The sequence below is a fragment of the Coregonus clupeaformis genome, chromosome 26, assembly GCF_020615455.1.
Source record: "Coregonus clupeaformis isolate EN_2021a chromosome 26, ASM2061545v1, whole genome shotgun sequence".
Taxonomy (NCBI): Eukaryota; Metazoa; Chordata; class Actinopteri; order Salmoniformes; family Salmonidae; genus Coregonus; species Coregonus clupeaformis.
The window spans coordinates 23,816,735-23,835,410 of NC_059217.1; the positions used below are offsets into that span (position 1 = coordinate 23,816,735).

The 18,676-nt window shown below is 42.0% G+C and overlaps 1 protein-coding gene across 1 annotated transcript; it reads left to right on the top strand.

The window, feature by feature from the left end:
- Window positions 1-1,890: 1,890 nt before the first annotated feature.
- LOC121540253 (deoxynucleotidyltransferase terminal-interacting protein 2) lies at window positions 1,891-18,096 on the top strand. The gene is made up of 7 exons (XM_041848980.2): window positions 1,891-1,995; window positions 11,476-13,769; window positions 14,064-14,193; window positions 14,390-14,485; window positions 14,667-14,831; window positions 17,262-17,371; window positions 17,548-18,096. Exons 1-7 carry the CDS (start codon window positions 1,921-1,923, stop codon window positions 17,639-17,641), a joined length of 2,964 nt encoding a protein of 987 aa, XP_041704914.1. The 5' UTR covers window positions 1,891-1,920; the 3' UTR covers window positions 17,642-18,096.
- Window positions 18,097-18,676: the final 580 nt, after the last annotated feature.

Consider the following 18,676-nt stretch of genomic DNA (forward strand, 5'->3'; position numbering starts at 1 on the left):
GAGGTCTCCAAGGATGTCAGGGACAAGATTGTGGACCTACACAAGGCTGGAATGGGCTACAAGACCATCGCCAAGCAGCTTGGTGAAAAGGTGACAACAGTTGGTGCGATTATTCGCAAATGGAATTATTCGCAAATTCGGCCTGGGGCTACATGCAAGATCTCACCTTGTGGAGTTGCAATGATCATGAGAACGGTGAGGAATCAGCCCAGAACAACACAGGAGGATCTTGTCAATGATCTCAAGGCAGCTGGGACAATAGTCGCCAAGAAAACAATTGGAAACACACTACGCCGTGAAGGACTGAAATCCTGCAGCACCCGCAAGGTCCCCCTGCTCAAGAAAGCACATATACAGGCCCGTCTGAAGTTTGCCAATGAACATCTGAATGATACAGAGGAGAACTGGGTGAAAGTGTTGTGGTCAGATGAGACCAAAATGGAGCTCTTTGGCATCAACTCAACTCGCCGTGTTTGGAGGAGGAGGAATGCTGCCTATGACCCCAAGAATACCATCCCCACCGTCAAACATGGTGGTGGAAACATTATGCTTTGGGGGTGTTTTTCTGCTAAGGGGACAGGACAACTTCACTGCATCAAAGGGACGATGGACGGGGCCATGTACTGTCAAATCTTGGGTGAGAACCTCCTTCTCTCAGCCAGGGCATTGAAAATGGGTCGTGGATGGGTATTCCAGCATGACAATGACCCAAAACACACGGCCAAGGCAACAAAGGAGTGGCTCAAGAAGAAGCACATTAAGGTCCTGGAGTGGCCTAGCCAGTCTCCAGACCTTAATCCCATAGAAAATCTGTGGAGGGAGCTGAAGGTTCGAGTTGCCAAACGTCAGGCTCGAAACCTTAATGACTTGGAGAAGATCTGCAAAGAGGAGTGGGACAAAATCCCTCCTGAGATGTGTGCAAACCTGGTGGCCAACTACAAGAAACGTCTGACCTCTGTGATTGCCAACAAGGGTTTTGCCACCAAGTACTAAGTCATGTTTTGCAGAGGGCTCAAATACTTATTTCCCTCATTAAAATGCAAATCAATTTATAACATTTTTGACATGTTTTTCTGGATTTTTGTTGTTGTTATTCTGTCTCTCACTGTTCAAATAAACCTACCATTTAAAAATTCTAGACTGTTGTCAGTGGGCAAACGTACAAAATCAGCAGGGGATCAAATACTTATTTCCCTCACTGTGTGTGTGTGTGTATATGTATGTATGTATGTGTATATATATATATATATATAAAAAAAATTAAAGCCCTGTGCTACTGACAGGGTATGCCAGTACATGATTTGTCCTATAGCCCTGACTGCTCATACAATATTCTTATGAGAAAATGTGTCCCCCATCTGCGTGGTAATATGAGAAATGTCCCCAAATGAGGCTTACATTCATAGTAGGCTTGACACCTTCTTTATCGTATACATTATAGTACTGGAATATTCCAGATTGGCATGGAAAATGAATTACAAGCTCAGAAGTATCTGGAAGGATGTCTTATTTATTAATCATGGCATTTCTTCCAGACAGGGTCCACAATCCTATGAAGTTTGAGTTCACTATTGTGCTGTAATAATTAATAAATGTAATGTTACCATTTCCTGTATTGTTCTAGAATTGGGTTTATTAAATGATTAAACGCTTTTGAAGTGTTTTGTGTTCATTGGAAGAGATGGGTGCACATGCTCACTATACATTTATTTCAGATCACATAAAAACGGGGGGGGAATAATATTTAACATAAATCTTAAAGGAATGAATGATAAACTTTACTAGACTTTCGTCTCATTGGAGTACTTTCATCCACACTTTTTTTTTATGTTCCTTAGCATGCATTGCGATTCGATTGGTCGAGTCTGGCTGACGCGTTGGGAACACGTGGCGGAAGTGCGACCGAACAGCGCGAACAAGATGGTGGCCACCAGAAGAGGAGTACGCGTGTGCTCCCCAACTAAAACAAACTCCGATGAATCCTCTGGAGTTATGGTAGGTTTTAATTGCGTGATTATGGGTAGATATGTGTGTGATTTAGATACAGTTCAGCGCGTTTCGTATATACAGATAGTTTTCAGTGTGTAATACTTGGTTGTTCATGTTCACGTGGCAGCAAGCTAGCTAGCCTAGCTTGAGTCCCTCATTTGTTTTGCAAGCATAAAAACACTTTTCCGCTTTTGTTTTTAGGAGGCAATCCGTTGTATACATCAGTACAATATTGCCATTTCCACTGAATAAGTTACACACTCACAAATTAGTCCTGGAGAGTTTGCTGTTGTTAGTTAGCTACAGAGTTTTCTTTCAGCTCATCACTGACACCGAAATCAAATAGCTAGCTAATCAATGACCACGTTTACATGAAATTGTATTTGTCACATGCGGCGAATACAACACCTTACCGTGAAATGCTTACTTACAAGTCCTTAACCAACAATGCAGTTTTAAGGAAATAGTTAAAATATGTACTAAATAAACGAGTAAATAAAGTTTAAAAAAAAGAAAGTCAGACAGTAAAATAATCTGGCTATATACAGGGGGTACCGAGTCAATGTGCAGGGGTACAGGTTAGTCGAGGTCATTTATACATTTAGGTAGGGGTAAAGTGACTATGCATAGATAATAAACAGCGAGTAGCAGTAGTGAAAAAAACAAGGGAGGGGGGTCAATACAAATAGTCTGGGTGGCCATTTGATTAATTGTTTAGCTGTTTTATGGCTTGTGGGTAGAAGGCTGTTAAGGAGCCTTTTGGACCTAGACTTGGCGCTCTGGTACCTCTTGCTGTGCGGTAGCAGAGAGAACAGTCTATGCCTTGGGTGACTGGAGTCTTTGACACCAATATCCCATTATTATTCGGGATACTTGAGTATTCTGTTTTTGACGCATTTAGACATCATATTCCGTTTACAATAACCCGTAAAAGCTTATGCGAAACACGGATAATATGACTGGGATATGCTGATCTTAAACGGGATACTGTGGCATGTACACAACCAATTAACAAAGCATACCGATTTAGGGCACTTAAATATCATGGTTTAGGTGTTCAACACCAATAATAAACTGTCAATCTCGACAAACAGAAAGTACACCCCTCCCTACTAGAGCTGGCCCCATTTTGGTAGACTGAGATTTCTTTAGTTGAGCATTCGCAAATATATATGAACACTATTTCTGTGCTTTTAGGGCCCATAATGCAATTCTTCAGAGAATGGGCGTGGTTTCACATCATTTTTAGATTAAAAGAAAATGGTGGAAAATATGCAGCCGAAGTCCGACGAGAGCGGATACAAATTAATAATAATAAAATATAATAATAATTCATTGCTTTAACAAATTATGACCAATTTTAAGAAAATATTGAGCAATGTAATGACTTTTCAAACAAGTTACGTTTCACGTTATGTTGGCTGACAATTTGTTAGATACGCTGTCCTTACCAACCGCATAGCATATCATTTCAGCAGTTGTATGTACCAGTGTGTTAGCTAGCTACCTAACGTTAGTTGGCTACTAATATATCGAACTTGTACTGTATATACTCATTAAGGATGTAGTATACAGTATGTTAGTATGGGTATTTGAACACAGCTTAAGACATGTGCTACTGAAATTGTAAATGGTCATATTATGTAAGAACAATGGTGCAACTAGGGTTGCAAAATTACTTTCAATAAATTCCCTGGTTTTCCCGAAATCCCGGTTGGAGGTGTGCTGGAATCAGGATAGAATAAACAGGAAATCCGTATACCTCCAACCAGGATTTTTGGAAAACTAGTGAATTTATAGAAAATTCCTGGAATTTTGCAACACTAATAAAAAAATAATATTATTTTGTGACCGATGCGCTTTCACCCGCGTTGTATAGTGGTCTTTGTCTGCGGTTCTGAAACACAGCCTAATCTTCGGTGCGCAGTTGAATTGGCGCCTTCCCGGACGCTTTCCCTGATACAGTGAAAAATAATCGTAATTTATGTAATCTTTATGTGGACCCATGACACCTTTTGTTAGCCTTGAATAATTAGCCTAAACAATAAATAAACTGCAACATGTCTGCAATTGCATTCATGAACGCATGCAACTGTTTTTAGTCTTTGCAGTAATAAAGGCCTTAACAGAAAAAAATCTTTAAGAGACTCTCTGGTACACTTATTTAGTGTTGTTTACACTCTTCCAAATGGTCAAATTTTTAAAACAATTCTAAGCTTCCACCCACTAATTCAAATGTCTTCCACACATCAGATTTCCCCTTTCCCTCCTGAGCAAACAGTAAACATTCCCCCTTTTCAAGTTTATTTGTCACGTTCTCTACATCCATTATGCTGCCACGTGCTGCGGTGTTGGAGTTTGTTATAACAAATGTATTGATATGATATGCTCTATTGGTCTTGTACATGCGATTCGTACATGTCACGTAAAGAGAACAAGGGTTGAGGGAATATGAAATGTTTTTCCTAAACAAATGAGGAATTTTGATAACAGAACTTTTCAAAGTAAGAAACTAGAAATGTCTGTAATTATGTTGCAGCTTCAGCCCCACGGACAACTCGATAAACACTTACTGTGCTATGTATGGTCGCTGCAGCAGGGAGGAGAGAGCGACAGCGTGCGCCAGTCACACAGGCACTAGCTGTCTTTTTTAACACAGCATGGCTAGTCCGAGTCCGGCCCACATCAAGTACATACAGTTGACTTTTTAAAAACACAGGATGTTTTTATGTATGGAAAAATAAACGTTTGAAAATTTGATTGGTCGAAAGAAGGGAGCTCTCGGTCAACCAAGATTTGTTTTAGTTGGGGACATTCCTACTCCCTAGTTTGTAGGCTTACCCAGTATCGAAGGCTTGGCAATCTCCCAATGTCATTAAACTTTTTGGTGTTTTGTGACAGTCTCTTTCCATTCATCAAATGGCTGCTGCACAGTTTGGATTGATTGACTGATTTTGATCAGTTAAAAAAATACATACAATACCAGTCAAAAGTTTGGACGCCTACTCATTCCACGGTTTTTCTTTATTTTTCAATTGTAGAATAATAGTGATGACATCAAAACAATGGAATAACACATGGAATCATGTAGTAACCAAAAAAGTGTTAAACAAATCAAAATATTTTATATATGAGATTGTTGAAATAGCCACCCTTTGCCTTGATGACAGCTTTGCAGACGCTTGGCATTCTCACAACCAGATTCATGAGGTAGTCGCCTGGAATGCATTTCAATTAACAGGGGGGGTATACAGAAGACAGCCCTATTTGGTAAAAGACCAAGTCCATATTATGGCAAGAACAGCTCAAATAATCAAAGAGAAACGACAGTCCATCATTACTTTAAGACATGATGGTCAGTCAATCCGGAACGTTTCAAGAACTTTGAACGTTTCTTCAAGTGCAGTCACAAAAACCATCAAGCGCTATGATGAAACTGGCTCTCATGAGGACCGCCACAGGAATGGAAGACCCAGAGCTACCTCTGCTGCAGAGGATAAGTTCATTAGTTACCAGCCTCAGAATATTGCAGCCCAAATAAGTTCTTCACAGTGTTCAAGTAACAGACACATCTCAACATCAACTGTTCAGAGGAGACTACGTAAATCAAGCCTTCATGGTTGAATTGCTGCAAAGAAACCATTACTAAAGGACACCAATAATAATAAGAGACTTGCTTGGGCCAAGAAACACAAGCAATGGACATTAGACCGGTGGAAATCTGTCGAAATTAGAGATTTTTGGTTCCAACCGCTGTGTCTTTGTGAGACGCAGTGTAGGTGAATGGATGATCTCTGCATGTGTAATTCCCACCGTGAAGCATGGAGGTGTAGGGGTGCTTTGTTGGTGACACTGTCTGTGATTTATTTAGAATTCAAGGCACACTTAACCAGCATGGCTACCACAGCATTCTGCAGCGATACACCATCCCATCTGGTTTGAGCTTAGTGGGACAGTAATTTGTTTTTCAACAGGACAATGACCCAACACACCTCCAGGCTGTTTGATCAAGAGGGATAGTGATGGATTGCTGCATCAGATGACCTGGCCTCCACAATCCCCCGACCTCAACCCAATTGAGATGGTTTGGGATGAGTTGGACCGCAGAGTGAAGGAAAAGCAGCCAACAAGTGCTTAGCATATGTGGGAACTCCTTCAAGTCTGTTGGAAAAGCATTCCAGGTGAAGCTGGTTGAGAGAATGCCAAGTGTGTGCAAAGCTGTCATCAAGGAAAAGGGTGGCTATTTGAACAATCTCAAATGTAAAATATATTTTGATTTGTTTAACACTTTTCTGTCTACTACATGATTCCATACGTGTTATTTCATGTTATTTCATACATTGTAGAAAATTATAAAAAATAATGAAAAACCCTTGAATTAATAGGTGTCCAAACTTTTGGCATTTTTCATATTTTGTTCCCTTACAACCTGGAATTAAAATAGATTTTTTGGGGGGGTTCTATCATTTGATTTACACAACATGCCTAGCACTTTGAAGATGCAAAATATTTTTTATTGGTAAACAAACAAATAAGACAAAAAAATAGAACTTGAGCTGCATAACTATTCAATTACAATTACAGCTGCAAGTCTCTTGGGGTATGTCTCCATAAGCTTGGCACAGGTCTGGGCTTGGATTTAGGTCTGGGCATTAACTTGGCCATTCCAAGACATTTAAATGTTTCCCCTTAAACCACACGAGTGTTGCTTTAGCAGTATGCTTAGGGTCATTGTCCTGCTGGAAGGTGAACCTCCGTCCCAGTCTCAAATCTCTGGAAGACTGAAACAGGTTTCCCTCAAGAATTTCCCTGTATTTAGCGCCATCCATCATTCCTTCAATTCTGACCAGTTTCCCAGTCCCTGCTGATGAAAAAACATCCCCACAGCATGATGCTGCCACCACCATGCTTCACTGTGGGGATGGTGTTCCCGGGGTGATGAGAAGTGTTGGGTTTGCGCCACACATAGCGTTGTCCTTGATGGCCAAAAAGCTCAATTTTAGTCTTATCTGACCAGAGTACCTGCTTCCATATGTTTGCTTATTTTTTTCTTATTTTTTTAAATAATGGATTTAATGGTGCTCCGTGGGATGTTCAAAGTTTCAGATATTTTTTAAAAACCCAACCCTGATCTGTACTTCTCCACAAATTTGTCCCTGACCTGTTTGGAGAGCTCCTTGGTCTTCATGGTGCCCCTTGCCTTTCAGAACAGGTGTATATATATATATATATATATATATATATATATATATATATATATATATATATATATACTGAGATCATGTGACACTTAGATTGCACACGGGTGGACTTTATTTAAATAATTATGTGACTTCTGAAGGTAATTGGTTGCACCATATCTTATTTAGGGCTTCATAGCAAAGGGGGTGAATACATATGCACGCACCACTTTTCCGTTATTTATTTTGTGTAATTTTTTGAAATGTTATTTTTTTCATTTCACTTCACCAATTTGGACTATTTTGTGTATGTCATGTTTACATGAAATCCAAATAAAAATCAGTTTAAATTACAGGTTGTAATGCAACAAAATAGGAAAAACGCTAAGGGGGGATGAATACTTTTGCAAGGCACTGTACACTAAGATTTTTAAGTGATTGCACAATAAAGGCAGACTTATTTCCATTGTTGTCCCTATTTTTTACATAAATAGTTCTACATACAATTAGGCTACATAGATACAGACAAAAAAAAGCTCAACCTCCAAATGAGAATGCGGGTGGAGTTTAAGTACAATTCTTTCAAGCTAGTTTGGTCTGTAGCTTTAGGGTGTTCTTTAGATGCTTGGGGCTGCTGGTGAACCATGATATGCAGGCATAATCAACGTGACACTGGACTAGCACACTTGCCATAGTCTTTAGTGTGTCTCGCTAGGTTTCCATCCAATTGGAGACAGATTTTCATGCAAATATTCTAGAATCTGTATAAAAACAATATACGCATTTCAGAGTTTCCTTTAGGAAAATTTGGTGCTGGACAACGTGAACATTTACCGGACATCCATTCAGACCTGGCACAGCCAGCGCCATCATTTGGCCAAATGAACCACATTAAAAACAGCCTATTAAAAAAAATAACTACAAAAAAAAAGATTTGAGCACTAAATGCATCAGGACATTGCATGCATACAGTGCCTTCGGAAATTATTTTAGCGCCTGGCTACGCAGACGCTTGCGAGCAGTTTGGATGAAATGATTGAATAACCTGTACAGTGCATTCTGAAAGTATTCAGACCCCTTCGCCTTTTCCGCATTTTCTTACGTTACAGCCTTATTCTAAAAAGGGTAAAATACATTTTTCCCCCTCATCAATCTACACACAATACCCCATAATGACAAAGTGAAAACAGGTTTTTTAAATTTCTATTAAAATACATAAATACCTTATTTACATACAGTGGGGAGAACAAGTATTTGATACACTGCCGATTTTGCAGGTTTTCCTACTTCTGTAATTTTTTATCATAGGTACACTTCAACTGTGAAAGACGGAATCTAAAACAAAGATCCAGAAAATCACATTGTATGATTTTTAAGTAATTAATTTGCATTTTATTGCATGACATAAGTATTTGATACATCAGAAAAGCAGAACTTAATATTTGGTACAGAAACCTTTGTTTGCAATTACAGAGATCATACGTTTCCTGTAGGTCTTGACCAGGTTTGCACACACTGCAGCAGGGATTTTGGCCCACTCCTCCATACAGACCTTCTCCAGATCCTTCAGGTTTCGGGGCTGTCGCTGGGCAATACGGACTATCAGCTCCCTCCAAAGATTTTCTATTGGGTTCAGGTCTGGAGACTGGCTAGGCCACCCCAGGACCTTGAGATGCCTCTTACGGAGCCACTCCTTAGTTGCCCTGGCTGTGTGTTTCGGTTCGTTGTCATGCTGGAAGACCCAGCCACGACCCATCTTCAATGCTCTTACTGAGGGAAGGAGGTTGTTGGCCAAGATCTCGAGATACATGGCCCCATCCATCCTCCCCTCAATACGGTGCAGTCGTCCTGTCCCCTTTGCAGAAAAGCGTCCCCAAAGAATGATGTTTCCACCTCCATGCTTCACGGTTGGGATGGTGTTCTTGGGGTTGTACTCATCCTTCTTCTTCCTCCAAACACGGCGAGTGGAGTTTAGACCAAAAAGCTATATTTTTGTCTCATCAGACCACATGACCTTCTCCCATTCCTTCTCTGGATCATCCAGATGGTCATTGGCAAACTTCAAATGGGCCTGGACATGCGCTGTCTTGAGCAGGGGGACCTTGCGTGCGCTGCAGGATTTTAATCCATGACGGCGTAGTGTGTTACTAATGGTTTTCTATGAGACTGTGGTCTCAGCTCTCTTCAGGTCATTGACCAGGTCCTGCCGTGTAGTTCTGGGCTGATCCCTTACCTTTCTCATGATCATTGATGCCCCACGAGGTGAGATCTTGCATGGAACCCCAGACCGAGGGTGATTAACCGTCATCTTGAACTTCTTCCATTTTCTAATAATTGCGCCAACAGTTGTTGCCTTCTCACCAAGCTGCTTGCCTATTGTCCTGTAGCCCATCCCAGCCTTGTGCAGGTCTACAATTTTATCCCTGATGTCCTTACACAGCTCTCTGGTCTTGGCCATTGTGGAGAGGTTGGAGTCTGTTTGTTTGAGTGTGTGGACAGGTGTCTTTTATATAGGTAACGAGTTCAAACAGGTGCAGTTAATACAGGTAATGAGTGGAGAACAGGAGGGCTTCTTAAAGAAAAACTAACAGGTCTGTGAGAGCCGGAATTCTTACTGGTTGGTAGGTGATCAAATACTTATGTCATGCAATAAAATGCAAATGAATTACTTAAAAATCATACAATGTGATTTTCTGGATTTTTGTTTTAGATTCCGTCTCTCACAGTTGAAGTGTACCTATGATAAAAATTACAGACCTCTACATGCTTTGTAAGTAGGAAAACCTGCAAAATCGGCAGAGTATCAAATACTTGTTCTCCCCACTGTAAGTGTTCAGACCCTTTGCTATGAGACTCGAAATTGAGCACAGGTGCATCCTTGAGATGTTTCTACAACTTGATTGGAGGCCACCTGTGGTAAATTCAATTGATTGGATATGATTTGGAAAGGCACACACCAGTCTATATAAGGTCCCACAGTTGACAGTGCATGTCAGAGCCAAAACCAAGCCATGAGGTCGAAGGAATTGTCCGTAGAGCTCGGAGACAGGATTGTGTCGAGGCACAGATCTGGGGAAGGGTACCAAAACATTTCTGCAGCATTGAAGGTCCTCTAGAGCACAGTGGCATCCATCTTTCTTAAATGGAAGAAGTTTGGAACCACCAAGAGGTTTTTGCGCCATTATTCAATTGACATTTTCACTGCAGCCTATAGTAGAATTTTGTACTCGCTTGAAAACAATATTTCAATTATTCATTGCATTGTAGTGTTGTAGGCTAGTCTAGGTAGGATAATTGTATTGTCCCTAAACAAGATCAATAGGGGAGCTTTTTGAGCTGTGTCACTTTTTCACAGTTCTTTCATGCCCCCTTTGATGCACCTGGCCTCTCCGCTGCCTGTCAGCTATTCCTATTTGTTCTTTTGGATTCACATTACAATTGATGCAGCTTTGAATGTGTGGTATGATTGCTAGTTAGCCTATTGCAGATCTGGACAAACGATCCACCTACCACTATTGTCACTATGAATGGTAGATAGAGTGCACGATAGACCTTTAGACTGGTAGACTACACTGACCTGTGGTATAGTAAAAGTTAGCACATGGAAAAGCGTAGTGCATAAGGGAAGTACCAAAACACCTTGATGAAGGGGAGGCGCATGCAAGCAGATGAGGAATTTTGATAGGATGGAAGAATTGTATATAGTAATCCAGGGTAAAAAATGCACTACCCTCCCCAGAGCAACAAAAAACTGTTTGACAACCCTCCCCTATTTTGCCCCACCCTCCCGCCACCCAGTAAATTGCGATTTGTCCCTTACTGCAAGAAATTCATAATTCTGCAGTAGTTAATATAATATTATGCTACATGTGAGAGGCTATAGGCCTACAGTCAGTGTCCATATTTCAGTTACTATTCCATTTAAACCATATGAACTTAAATGAGGAATATTCTGTTTTCATGGTTACAGGGATACTCATGAGCGGGATATCGAAGGTGCATGTAGCTTATTGCGAATAAGCGGGATATGAGCTACTATCCAGAATATTGTGTGCATGTAAACGTGGTCAATGTCTTGATGAGTTCATTAGTCGTTTTAGCACTGCTCCACTGTCAAAAACATACCCTTGTATTTGATGGTTGTCAATTCCCGAAACACCCAACCCTTTTCAATAGATTTGTCATGCCAGATATTGGTTTGCTTAAAAATACAGTAGTTATTAAATCGAATCAATCTTTCAACAAAAATGTCTCTCTGTGACCTCTTTAGTTCAGAATACTGATATTGACAAATATTTCTCCACAGACCACTCGGAGAACTAGGAGGACAGCTGATAAAGAGGAGACTGCAACCCAGTCTGAGGTGACCAGTGACTCCCAGCAAGATGTTCCCTCCAAGGCCCAGAGCTCCACCGTGAAGAGGAAGACCAGGGCATCTAAACGTGAAACTGGCTCTGCTAACCAGGTAGACTCCACCCATGAAGCTGATGTGTCCGAGTCAGAGTCCTGCTGTTCTGCTATATCAGATATGGAGGCTATCCCCGACACACAGCCAGCTCGCAGGGGCCGAAGGAGAGCCGCAGGCGGGGAGCAGTCTGACTCCACAAAGGAAGAGGCTGTGTCTGAGGTAGACTCTTGTTCATTGTCTGCCTCCAGAAGACCAAACACTCGCAGAGCCACCAGGAGTCTGAGGAAGGCTGTTCTCACAGACTCTGCCAAAATGGACAATGATGTTTCAGAGGCAGAGTCCTGCAGCTCTGTGGTGTCTGATTCCAAGGTGCCTGACTCGCAGACCAGAGTGACCAGAAGGACTGCTGTGTCCAGCAGCCGGGCCTCTTTAAAGTCTCACACCGAGGACACAGAGCTTTCTGATCCTGAGTCCTGTGCCTCAGGTATCTCTGGAGCTCAGACCTCCACGGTGCACAGAGTTACCAGATGCAGGAGTGGAAGGTTTGTTGAAGCTATCCCCATGCATTTGGAGGAAACCACTGATGGCTCCATCTCTCCTCTACCCCGTAGGAGAAGCAGAGTTGTATGTAAAGGATATCCCTGTGACCCCCAGAGTCCCCAGGACTCCGAGAGCTTTGAGTCTGGGCCAAGCATTACTCCCAGGAGGTCCACTCGCAGGAGGACTGAGCCGAAACAGACAGGCACCACTGTTACAGACTCTGAGTCTGACCTGCCTGATGTGAATACCCCTCTGGGGAGCCCTAGGTCGGTGAGAGGCAGGGGCACTCCTTGCAGTAGTCGCACTGGATCCAACAGCAGTTCCAGGGCAGCACCAGTTACCCGGCTGACAGCCAAGGCCCTGGATATACTAGTTGAGAAAGCCCAATGCCAGTCAGATAAGGTGAGTGTATCTGAGGTTGCTGAGGAAAGTGAAGTGTTGGAGGACAATAAGTTAGACGACACAGTCTACGCTGATCCAGACTGCTCCATGATAGAAGAAGTGGCAGAAGAAGATAAGACACTAACCCTTGAGGATGTAGTGATCGCTGAACCAGCAGCGCCCATCCAAGATGCAGCACCTGCTCGGGAGCATACAGGGAGTGTGACAGTCTCTGAGGATGCAGAGATGCCAGAGGTCACGAGTGTACAACAGGAGTCAGCCGAGACAACCGTCAGTGAAGACCCAGAGAAGAATACCTCTGTGGTGGATATCCCTGCTCAGGAAAACATCCTACAGGAGAAGCTGATCCCAGCTGATTCTGAAGTCAAAGTGACCCTCTGTGAGAGTGCTGATACAGAGATGGCTGAGGCAGTCTGTGAGCTTGCAGTGGAAGCAGAAGACCAGCAGAGGGAGCTGTCCACTGAGGATGCAGCAGATACGGATGTCCCAGTGATAACAGAACAGGAGACGATAATGCCAGCTGATTCACAAGTCTCTCTTGAGAAAACAGTAAAAGTAGCAGCGTGTGAAAATGCAGTGTCCCCTGTTATAGTGGTGTCTGATGAGGACGAGGAGGAAAAGGCCATGGATGTGGATGTAAACACCCACACAAATCCTCCATCGGAGGTAGAGAACCAGGAATGTAAGGCAGTGCCTAGTGAGGAGGGTATGGATGTCAGCAGCACACTAGTAACTGAGAATAAAAAGGCTGACCAAGATAAATCCCCTCACACCACAGAGCCCATTAAGGTGACCTCCAGCCAGAACCTGAAGGTCAGTGTGTCTGATGCTGACAAGCTAGGGGAGCCCAGAGACTGTGTCATCGTACAGAAATCTGGCGTGATCAGTCTGCTGGAGAGCAGTGAGGATGAAGAGGATGACGACAACAGTCAGCATTCTGAGGAAGCAGATGAGAGGAAAAGACAGGGTTCTGATGGTGAAGAGGAAGCTGTCTGTATAGAGGAGGAGGCAGGCCCATCCAGACCCCAAGCTGCTGCTCAGTCCTCAGCTGATGATGGCTTGTTTGTCATAGACACCCGGCCTGGCCTTCAGTCAGGTCAACAGTACTACGTGGATGACAAGGAAAAGGAGGGGGGAGACACGGAGGCTGAAGAAGAGCAAGATGAGGAAGAGTTTGTTGATGAAGAGGGAGATGATGATGATGATGATGAAGATGAACAAGTCCTCTTCACAAGCAGAAATCCACAATTGTAAGTATCTTTTTTGGTCATGCCAATGTCAGTTGTCATCTGTGCTTTAAAAATGGCTATTTAATTTGACAGTTAGGGCTCCAGCACCACTATGCCATCTTATTCTGAATGTATTGCAGGATCTAGTTTTTTTGTATGTATCTGAATGTATTGCAGGATCTAGCTATTTTATTGAATTGCAATGCCAAGCACGTATAAATAATTTTCACATTCATTAACATATCAAGAGTGAACCAGTTAGAGAATAGGCAATGCTGCACCTCCTGGGTAATTAGTTGTTACAATCCGTTATAGGAAAGAGTTGTCCAGCCGTATTGACCCGGGCCTGAAAGTGAAGGAGCTTGGGGGATTATACATCAATTTTGATGGCAGCAAATCAAAGACTGTCTCTAACTCCCTGAAGGAACAGAAGAGCCAAGATGAGGTAAATAACTCATTGATTTTGTTTGAAGGTGATATATGGTGTAGAATCGGTAATGAATTGTGTAGTTATGCAAGGCTGGGTAATTCAATGAGAGGAAGTTTTTCATGCAATTTCAAACCTTTTGACTTTAACGGATCTCTGCGTTTTTTAGATTTTCTACAGCTCCTACATTGTGATTTATTTTCTCTGTTGGCAGTTGATGAAGAAGAGTGTTATTGGCCCAGAGTTTGAGAAGAGAGATGCTGTGCCTCCATACAGGGAGTCCAAACAGGCTGCGAAACTGAAGCGCAAAGTGAATACAAGTCCATATGCCCTTGTTTATTAATTTAGAAGAGAAAGTAGAAAACACCAACAGTGTGATATGAGGAGAAGTAGTCGTTATATTTTGAGTACATTTTAGCTATTTTTGTTCAGTTTGCTCACTCATTGACTATCCTGACTGACATGTTTCCTCCTTGTCTTGCCATGCTCAGGAGGAGCGGGACAAAACAACTGGAGCCGGCTGGTTTAACATGAGGGCTCCTGAAATGACAGAGGAATTAAAGGGTGACCTCAAAGCACTGAAAATGCGTGGAGCAATGGACCCCAAGCGGTTTTATAAGAAGAATGATAGAGATGGATTCCCCAAGTACTTCCAGGTCAGTAAGCATCTAACCCTCAACTGTGCTCGGTTTTCGCAGTGGTCCATGTTATATACAGTTGAAGTCGGAAGTTTACATACACTTAGGTTGGAGTCATTAAAACTCGTTTTTCAACCACTCCACAAATTTCTTGTTAACAAACTATAGTTTTGGCAAGTCGGTTAGGACATCTACTTTGTGCATGACACAAGTAATCTTTCCAACGATTGTTCACGGACAGATTATTTCACTTATAATTCACTGTATCACAATTCCAGTGGGTCAGAAGTTTACATACACTAAGTTGACTGTGCCTTTAAACAGCTTGGAAAATTCCAGAAAAATGATGTCATGGCTTTAGAAGCTTCTGATAGGCTAATTGACATCATTTGAGTCAATTGGAGGTGTACCTGTGGATGTATTTCAAGGCTTACCTTCAAACTCAGTGCCTCTTTGCTTGACATCATGGGAAAATCAAAAGAAATCAGCCAAGACATCAGAAAAACAATTATGGACCTCCAAAAGTCTGGTTCATACTTGGGAGCAATTTCCAAATGCCTGAAGGTACCACGTTCATCTGTACAAACAATAGTACGCAAGTATAAACACCATGGGACCACGCAGCGGTCACACCGCTCAGGAAGGAGACGCGTTCTGTCTCTTAGAGATTAACGTATTTTGGTGTGAAAAGTGCAAATCAATCCCAGAACAGCAGCAAAGGACCTTGTGAAGATGCTGGAGGAAACGGGTACAAAATTATCTATATCCATAGTAAAACGAGTCCTATATCGATCTAACCTGAAAGGCCGCTCAGCAAGGAAGAAGCCACTGCTCCAAAACCGCCATAAAAAAGCCAGACTACGGTTTGCAACTGCACATGGGGACAAACATTTTACTTTCGTACTGGTCTGATGAAACAAAACTAGAACTGTTTGGCCATAATGACCATCGCTATGTTTGGAGGAAAAAGGGGGTGCTTGCAAGCCGAAGGACACCATCCCAACCGTGAAGCACGGTGGTGGCAGCATCATGCTGTGGGGGTGCTTTGTTGCAGGAGGGACTGGTGCACTTCACAAAATAGATGGCATCATGAGGAAGGAAAATGGTGGATATATTGAAGCAACATTTACATTTTACATTTTCGTCATTTAGCAGACGCTCTTATCCAGAGCGGCTTACAGGAGCAATTAGGGTGAAGTGCCTTGCTTAAGGGCACATCGACACATTTTTCACTTAGTCGGCTCGGGGATTAGAACCAGCGACCTTTCGGTTACTGGCACAACGCTCTTACCCACTAAGCTACCTGCCGCCTCATCAGTCAGGAAGTTAAAGCTTGATCGCAAATGGGTCTTCCAAATGGACAATGACCCCAAGCATACTTGCAAAGTTGTGGCAAAATGGCTTAAGGACAACAAAGTAAAGGTATTGGAGTGGCAGAACTGAAAAGGCGTGTGCGAGCAAGGAGGCCTACAAACCTGACTCAGTTACACCAGCTCTGTCAGGAGGAATGGGCCAAAATTCACCCAACGTATTGTGGGAAGCTTGTGGAAGGCTACCTGAAACGTTTGACCCAAGTTAAACAATTTAAAGGCAATGCTACCAAATACTAATTGAGTGTATGTAAACTTCTGACCAACTGGGAATGTGATGAAAGAAGTAAAAGCTTAAATAAATCATTCTCTCTACTATTATTCTGACTTTTCAAATTCTTAATATAAAGTGGTGATCCTAACTGACCTAAGACGGAATTTTTACTAGGATTAAATGTCAGGAATTGTGAAAAACTGAGTTTAAATGTATTTGGCTAAGGTGTATGTAAACTTCCGACTTCAACTGTAGGTAAATGCAAAAATCAAGGAAACACCAACATAAAGTGTCTTAATAGGGCGTTGGACCATCACGAGCACCTGAACAGCTTAAATGCGCCTTGGCATAGATTCTACAAGTGTCTGGAACTCTATTGGAGGGATGCGACACCATTCTTCCACAAGAAATTCCATCATTTGGTGTTTTGTTGATGGTGGTGGAAAACGCTGTCTCTGGCGCCGCTCCAGAATCTTCCATAAATGTTCAATTGGGTTGAGCTCTGGTGACTGCGATGCACACACCCTTTAAACCCCCTATGCTCCATTGAGACCCCTCTTTCAAAGTCACTTAAATCTCTTCTTGCCATGGTAGCCAAAATAATGGGCAACTGGGCATTTTTATACATAACCCTAAGCACAATGGGATGTTAATTGCTTAATTAACTCAGGAACCACACCTGTCTGGAAGCACCTGCTTTCAATATACTCATTTACTCAAGTGTTTCCTTTATTTTGGCAGTTTTGTTCAATGCCATGTGAAAAAAAACTCAAGTCACTAGTCCTCACTACTCCCAGCTAGAACTACCCCCCCCCCACAAAAAACAATATCCCCCAACATTTATTTAATGTCTTTCTGTCGTAGGTTGCTACAGTAGTAGATAGCCCTGTGGACTTCTACCATTCCCGTGTCCCGAAGAAAGACAGGAAGAGAACCATGGTGGAGGAGTTGCTTGCTGATGCCGAGTTCAGACAGTAAGTTTCAGTTTCTTTGTCATGTTACGGTATTGAATTTAATAGCTTGTGTGTTCCTGAAATTATCGTTTTGGCATAAAGTTCATGGAAATGCAGAACAATTGAATTGACATTAAATACCTGATATGAACTACTTGAATTGTCAAGTGCTAATACTTTCCCTTTAACTTCAACAGCAATAACAAGAAGAAATACCAACAGATCATGACAGAAAAAGCAGCCATTGGTGCTGGCAAGAAGAATAGGAAGAACAATAAGTTCAGAAAGTAACAGTAACTTTGAGTGATGTAATACACAATGCAATCATATGTCTGTATTGAGACCATAATATGTTAACGTCTGAATCAAAGCCTATTAATTAAACACATACCATTTACAGTGGCTTTATGGAGCTAAAGGTCTTTATAAATTTTTCACGTAACATGAACAAACTGTATAAAGAGATTTTTACTTTGTAGTTTAAAGGTTCACATTAGTAGCTATTAACAAAAAACATAGATTTATACAGTATTTATGCATAGCCTATGCTATACTGGCTCTGAATTTCCCCATTCGTATACTTGCGTAAAACATACTTATTTTCCCTGACAAATATCCATTTTTAAAGTCAAATTACTAAAATACTACAGGATAAAACTAACGGGACACCTATTTCAAGCACTAATATTGTTGAGAAAATGTCTAACTCAACTTCACAATGTTTAATAAATCAAGATCAGTTTGAACCGTTGGTTGACTTTGTCTTTGGCTCCATCCTGAGAAAACAATTGAGTTGGCTGCATTGTGCCTGAAGGGACTGTTGTACAATAGCTCTGTTGTCTGTAACCCTTCCCATTATCTGTGTATATTTGCTGGAACATCAAACAGATTTTCTCGTCTCTGCCGATGCAAATCCGCATACAAAGAGATCAAATGAATTAACATCTGCTCACCCAGTTTCTACCCAGAAAAATCTTGCCCCCCGCTTGCCAGCCTCCTGTTGGCTCAGTGTGTTTGTGGCCAGCAGCTCCAGAGCTCTATTGGACGCGTGACGATCACATGGAAAGAAAGAAAAGATGCTTGAGAACTGCACTGTCAAGTCTTCTGTCCAGGTGGCCCATTCTCTGGCTAAACCACAGGTGGTGGACTCATTGGAGCGCATCCCCATCAACAGCCTACCCAAAAGAACAGTCAGGAACAAGACCAAGAAGCAATTTTTTCAGTAGCAGATCTTTGGTTAATTTACATCCAACAAGTTATCAGTGATTGAAGATAGCCAGAGTTCACCAAATACACGAATAAGACCGGAAAGACAATTCTAATTCA

Excerpts from the sequence above, each read along its gene's own strand:
- LOC121540253 (XM_041848980.2), top strand. The coding sequence starts at position 1,921 with ATGGTGGCCACCAGAAGAGGAGTACGCGTGTGCTCCCCAACTAAAACA. Across the intron at positions 13,770-14,063 it reads ACAAGCAGAAATCCACAATT|GAAAGAGTTGTCCAGCCGTA; the intron begins GTAAGTATCTTT and ends AATCCGTTATAG. Across the intron at positions 14,486-14,666 it reads CTGCGAAACTGAAGCGCAAA|GAGGAGCGGGACAAAACAAC; the intron begins GTGAATACAAGT and ends TGCCATGCTCAG.